Source organism: Hypomesus nipponensis, chromosome 6 (assembly GCF_054491055.1).
Source record: "Hypomesus nipponensis isolate SF chromosome 6, ASM5449105v1, whole genome shotgun sequence".
In the NCBI taxonomy this organism is placed as follows: domain Eukaryota; kingdom Metazoa; phylum Chordata; class Actinopteri; order Osmeriformes; family Osmeridae; genus Hypomesus; species Hypomesus nipponensis.
Genome location: NC_140366.1, coordinates 19,935,718 through 19,942,452, shown reverse-complemented (window position 1 = coordinate 19,942,452; position 6,735 = coordinate 19,935,718). Strand labels below are relative to the sequence as shown.

General features: G+C 46.5%; 1 protein-coding gene across 1 annotated transcript; it reads right to left on the bottom strand.

Moving 5' to 3' along the window:
* Positions 1 to 5,146: 5,146 nt before the first annotated feature.
* Positions 5,147 to 6,311, bottom strand: ptrhd1 (peptidyl-tRNA hydrolase domain containing 1). Its single transcript, XM_084700241.1, has 2 exons — positions 6,058 to 6,311; positions 5,147 to 5,654 (listed from the first exon to the last, which is right to left on the bottom strand). The coding sequence occupies exons 1-2, from the start codon at positions 6,265 to 6,267 to the stop codon at positions 5,484 to 5,486; spliced, it is 381 nt and encodes a 126-aa protein (XP_084556367.1). The 5' UTR covers positions 6,268 to 6,311; the 3' UTR covers positions 5,147 to 5,483.
* Positions 6,312 to 6,735: the final 424 nt, after the last annotated feature.

The window sequence follows — 6,735 nt, the reverse complement described above, 5'->3', positions numbered from 1 at the left end:
AATGTGAAAAAAAGATAGATTTTCTAAAAGGCTAGCTCATGCTTAGCTGTATGGTATCATATTGAATGTCTAAACAACCTCTCCCCCTCTAAATTCACTTCTAACACACAAGCCTGTCTTAGGGTTACACTACACACCACCAGTCACTAACACAGTACTCCCTGGCTGTAATACAGGAGGGGGGATATTTCATGGAGCATGTTTTCTCTCCATTTCCCCGACTGTGATGATGACAAAGATGAGGTCCCTCCACTGGCCACACCCCTCAGCTCTTATTGGCTGCTTATGTGACTACTGTTGTCCAGTCAGACACTGTGGCCCGTTCCAAACCAGACTCTGGGCTCTCCGCTCCCAGCACGCCTTGAGGTCCAATCACAAGATGAGATGGGTGTGCAACCAATGACGGGCGGATGTCTCCTACTTGGCCTGTGATTGGCTGGATGAAATGTTGGCCATATTGCTTTCACCTATCCAATCCTGTGAGAGCCTGGCAGGTGTGTTGGGGGAGAAAGTTTGGTTTAGGACGAGGCATGTCTCATTCACACACCTTTATTGATGCTCACTAGAACCCAGCCTGCAGTACACACTACAGCAGCTCCCAGCCCAGACAGGCCCACGAGGTAGGGGTGGAGAGTGGCAGGGGTGTAGGGGTGTGGGTGTGGAGAGTGGCAGGGGTGTAGGGGTGTGGGGAGGTGTCACAGACCGCAGCAAGCAGGAACACAGTTCAGTGATGGAAGACTCCAAATCAAGAGGCTGGTTCAAATCTTTCCTGTGTACAGCAGAACTCCCTCACATGGTTTGTGAATCTCTTTATTGTCCTGGTCGACAGACAGGCTCCTCCTCCAGAGCCCAGCTGACTTCAAGCTGCTCTCGCAACACAACTGCAAATCAATTCCAATTGGAAGACTGATTAAAACGATATTGACAATGACAAAAAGCTAGTCATATTTCTCACCAAGTTACGTTTAGTTTTTTAGTGTCCATTCAGAGTGTTTGGGTTTAGCAGTGGCTGGCCCGCTGTCTGACACAGGAAGCCACAGGACAGAACACAAGCAGACAGGATGTAGGGGGGAGATATGGCGGGGTGTGTGGTGGTGTGTGTTTACGTGTGGACAGCCCTCACCAACACACACACCACCTGGTCTGAATAACTCTGATAGGACAACTTGATCTGTTTGTGGATGCTTTCTCATCACCATTTAAAAGACCTTCCTGTATACAGTAGCTCGATGGTCATAGTGTGAAACCAAGACAAAAATGCAGACGTTTGAATCACAACGTTTCAGTGTGAACAGTTTGGTTGTCTTGGACATGATATATGCCAAATACAAAGCAGCATTTACACAGTGTGCATTGAAACCTTTCGGACATTCTTTTATGCAAGTGCTGCTCATAGACAAGACCCCCAGTCTCCTCAATACAGGTACAAGGTCAATAATCCTAACTGGTTAAACATGTATATAGCAGACAATGTGAATATGTATTTGTTCAGAATCAACAAAAATGTAGTGCTCCGAGGTTGTGGTAATAACTACTCACTTCCATTTTTATTTTATTGTCAATATATATATGGCTGAGAGTGAGTAATACTGTATATTATGTCTTGATTTGATTTCTTCTATTTTTCTTGTTCTTCATGTGACCTGTTGGTGTCACAGCTCTGTATGAGAGAGGGGGTCACGTGACCTGTAGGTGTCACAGCTCTGTATGAGAGAAGGGGTCACGTGACCTGTAGGTGTCACAGCTCTGTATAAGAGAGGGGGTCACGTGACCTGTAGGTGTCACAGCTCTGTATGAGAGAAGGGGTCACGTGACCTGTAGGTGTCACAGCTCTGTATAAGAGAGGGGGTCACGTGACCTGTAGGTGTCACAGCTCTGTATGAGAGAAGGGGTCAAGTGACCTGTAGGTGTCACAGCTCTGTATAAGAGATGGGGTCACGTGATCTGTAGGTGTCACAGCTCTGTATGAGAGAAAGGGTTAGCGACTGCTGAATGTGATTTTACTGAGACACACAGTGTGGACTGGCTTTTGTACGGGTTAATTTTAAAAAGGCCATATTATTTAATTTCTCTGTTGTCAAAAAGTTTAAACAGATCTTGGGGAAAGTGGAACCTGTGTTTTTGTGAAGCATTGCCTTGTCCTACTAATATATGTAAGTGGGGTGTTAGATTGCCTGATGTAGTTTTATTGCTTTGTCTGAAGTAATGACCAAAGTTTCAAACGTTTAATCCATATCATATGCAAGATGTACAGTATTCAATTGGACAGAACAATTGCTCAGCTCTCTTGAATGAACCGCTCCCTTACAGCGCTGGTATGAATCACTATTAATAACTAGAGACGCACTCTGTAGGCCCGACTTCACTGCTACATTTTGTACTTGTTCATCGCTACTATCTTTGGAGTTCGCTTCCCAAAGAGCAATCTGTCAGACGCCTTCGCTGTTGCCATGACTCCCAGACTGCAAACGGCTCGTCTCTGTTTACAGGAAGTTATAATCCCGTCAACAGACAATATCGCTATGCACCTTATAGACGAGCATTTATCCATACTACTAAAGGTATTATCCAGATTGAGTAGAAGTTCAGATACAGAAATCACCACCGGGTAATTTAGGCATTTGTTTTTTTCTGTTTTTTTCCAAACCCCCCCCACCCCCCCTTTTCAGTCTCGGCAAATGGGGTTGATGGAAATGCTTGGACCGTTCCGAGCATCGAAGCTTTTAACGGAGTCTCACAGACGACGAAAAATAGTGCCATTTATTTAGCCTAATACTGTATACCACATTGTAGCTGCCTCTTGTGTGTATTTTATGCATAGAGGGTAGCCCCTCGCTATTTCGTAATAATATTCTTATTGAGGATTTTCTTATCTTTACCTTTATAAAAAAAAAAAGTAACACGTTTGCTGTATTGTACATGATGTTTTCTATTAGAAAGTTGAATGAATCCAGGAATTTGCAAGAAATACAATCTAGTTTTGCACTTTATACCAGATTTACTTAGAGGAACGAGGCCATTTGAATACCTAAGTTCAAATCAGATTACTATTTGGAAAACTAGAGGAATCCCCCTGAATGTATTGGAATGTAGGTAATCCTCGAATTTCTCAGGTTCTTTGTAAAGAACTTGGTAGTATTTTCCCATTTAGATGACAGATCAAATAGTGCCCCTTCTATGTGTTGCCTGGGTCTGCCACTAGTTAAAACTATGCCTATTCTCTTCAGGTTAACCATTGTCCTGGCCTTAGCCATGCTAACTGCACCCTGGTCACACCCTTCAGCTTAAAACTGTTCAAAACATTCCTCTGCTGTGGTTAGTCCCCCCTCCCACCCTCCTCTCCTAGTCTGCGTAGCCACGCTGGTGCAGAGCTGTGACGATGTAGACCCATAGTACCAATTTGTCCTTTGCAGACCACTCGGTGCTCCCCTTGGTCCAATGGTAGTCCCTCTGGCTTGCAGACCTGGGTGAGATCCACACATTACTTGTTACGTTTGGAGTCCCTGTTATAGAGCAGACTTGTGTGTTTTCACCCCCCTGTCCCCTACTGCCATGTGCACCTGACAGCAGACTGCTTAGACAGCCAGACCCTCAAGGGAGCCCCTCCCAGACTCGGCCCCTCCAGGGAGCCCGTTCCAGACTCAGCCCCTCCAGGGAGCCCCTCCCAGACTCTGCCCCTCCAGGGAGCCCCTCCCAGACTCTGCCCCTCCAGGGAGCCCTTTCCAGACTCAGCCCCTCCAGGGAGCCCCTCCCAGACTCTGCCCCTCCCAGACTCAGCCCCTCCCAGACTCAGCCCCTCCCCTCCTAGACTCAGCCCCTCCCCTTCCAGACTCAGCCCCTCCAGGGAGCCCTTCCCAGACTCAGCCCCTCCCAGACTCAGCCCCTCCCCTCCCAGACTCAGCCCCTCCCAGACTCAGCCCCTCCCCTCCCAGACTCAGCCCCTCCCAGACTCAGCCCCTCCCCTCCCAGACTCAGCCCCCCCCTGACTTAGCCCCTCCCAGACTCAGCCCCTCCCAGACTCAGCCCCTCCCAGGCTCCGCCCCTCCCAGGCTCCGCCCCTCCCAGACTCCGCCCCTCCCAGACTCAGCCCCTCCCCTCCCAGACTCAGCCCCTCCCCTCCCAGGTTCAGCCCCTCCCCTCCCAGACTGTTTGCTGATGTGTTTGTAAAGTAACTTAAGTGCTGCCTTATTGACTGAACTTGGTGGATCTCGCCACTTGCTGGGCAATGACTTCACTCTGGCTCAACAACCAGGTTCCACTTTCTCCCCTGTAAAATTAATATAAATAAATATAAATATATATATATTATACATTTTACTCATTTTTGTCCGGTTTTGTATATTCTTCTTGTGTAAAACTATGTTTGTAGAGAGGCATCTAATGGAGCAGCTGTAGAACTATAATGAATGAGGGTTTATCTGGGATGAACGTATGCATGTTTCTGTGTCCAGGTCCCCTACCTTTCCTAGGATGACAACTGTACAGGAAGTCACAGAGAGGAAGTCACAGAGAGGAAGTCACAGAGAGGAAGTCACAGACAGGAAGTCACAGACAGGAAGTCACAGACAGGAAGTCACAGACAATCACACTCAGGCTGGGCCAGCACCACAGGAAGTACCCTGCAGGCTGAAAAACAAACTTTTTTTTTTTTTTGCATCTACTGAAACAGTCTTATGTGTCCATGTTAACGTCCCAAGCTGCTCTGACTGGGATACATTTTCAAAGTTTACACACTTCTCCGATCACACACACACTGTGTGTTCTGTCGCTCTGTTGCTTACCCCAAAGTGAGGATGCTGACGAAGTCACCTTGAAGCAAATGATGCTTCGACTAACTAATCTATAACATCCATGAATGTGAGAATGCACCACATTGCAATAAAAGCACCATTCAAAACTAACCTTCTGGGTGACTGTATTGTTGGTGTAATTTTTCCTTCAACTTTGCTGGTGTTTTGTTTCTGTGACTGCGTGGAAGTGAGAAATCGTTCCAACGTTGCTCCATTTTAGCAGTGACCTGGTTTCACCAGCATGAAATGACCACAACCATACTAGAATAAACAACCTTACTAGGATAACCACGTACTGGGAAAGACTTGCGCTGCACTACAGAATGACATGCATGATCATGGATGAAGATCACAAACAAAATGTAATGTTTTTATTACCCCACTGTCTCAAGGACTGTCACACGAGTGATGAATCTCATGGGTCATTTGTCATGTTAATTCATACTTCAATGTATTTACATGTACATTATACTTACATGTAAATTATTCTTATTTACATGTCCAGTGGACCCTTTGCAGAGGCACAATAAGGATCTAAGATGTTGATGTGATCTCTGGGGATACCAAATATCTTTAATAGATCAGTTTTTCACTTGTCTGTGAGGGCTTTGTCCTCTCCCCACACACACACTCCTCGACCCCTCCAGCTCCTTCAAGGCCCAGGCACAGGTCCTCCGTAACCGTTCCCCGGGGTCATTTGAACAGTTTGAACTTGCGCAGGAGAGGGTGCACGGTGTCTTTAGGGTACGGCTTCAGAGCCAGGCAGGTCGGCACGTTCTCCGGCTGCTCGATCCATAACTTGTGAGCCACGCCCTTTTCCGTCAGGGTCTCCGCGAGGCTGGAGAGAGAGGCCTGGTCTGGAGCCTGACAAACACAAACACACTCTTAAAGAGAAACACCTTCACAAACAGCAATCGCTGCTCATCAGCACTGATAAACACGTTGAATGACAAGCAAAGGTATAGTGATTTCTGTTCAAATTAAGAGGACTCTTGAAGCGGTTTCATTAATCATTTTTAAGTTACCCTGAAGTCTTGGTTGACACAAAAAGGAGCCGAACTTAACGAAAATTGAAAAGTGAAATATCGACTCAACAACAGTTCACTTAATTTGCCCACCCACGTGCTTCCAGGGCAACGATGCCGCAGCATCAACTCCGCTGCCACTTGGTTGAACTAGACTCTACAAGCTGGCGTAGTAACCGTCGGCAATAAAGAATAAAATATCACATTTTCACCCAACCATTCGGACAAGACTCTCTAGCTACCTGAAGCACTACTTTGTGCATGTTGTCTAGTTCTGCCAAGTATTCTTGCGTGTCGGGGTCGTTGTAGTTGAGGTGTATTGCGGCGGTGGCGGCATGGCAGGCTTGCGTTATAACCGCTCCTAAAGGCCAGGCCAGCGTGTGGACCAGGTCAGACCGTACTACGACGTACTGGACAAGCAGTCTGGGAGCTGCGGACCCCGACGTCGCCATTCTCAGATGAGTGTATTCTGGTTACGGAACTAAAAAAATAACAGGTTTGTTTACTTTCCGGTTTAAAGAGCCGCGCATCCAGTTTTCTACTAGTACTTCTGTGCCATCGTGTGGTCAAAAGGGGAACAGCGTCATTAAGACAAGCAGTAGGCTACAATAAAATTGCAGGGGTATTTTGCAGTTCACAAACAAGGCCTTCGCTTTTGGCCTTCGCAAACAAGGTTTGGATGTTAACGCATTATATTAACTCAGTGTTAACCCCATAGTAAGTAAGGAATCATTTGTTTCTATTGCATTCCTGCTACATTCTGTGTAATTCAGTGCTGATTGTGAATTTCCAGGGTTGGGCAGATTTTAGGTTTATTACCTGTTACAGCACTGCAAGTCTGTAGTAGCCTACTTCAAACATCATACATCGGTAAACACATTGTTAGTGCATCGGTACAGTTGGTGTTATGCTTGTTATTT

Excerpts from the sequence above, each read along its gene's own strand:
- ptrhd1 (XM_084700241.1), bottom strand. The coding sequence starts at position 6,267 with ATGGCGACGTCGGGGTCCGCAGCTCCCAGACTGCTTGTCCAGTACGTC. Across the intron at positions 5,655-6,057 it reads TGCACAAAGTAGTGCTTCAG|GCTCCAGACCAGGCCTCTCT; the intron begins GTAGCTAGAGAG and ends TGTGTTTGTCAG.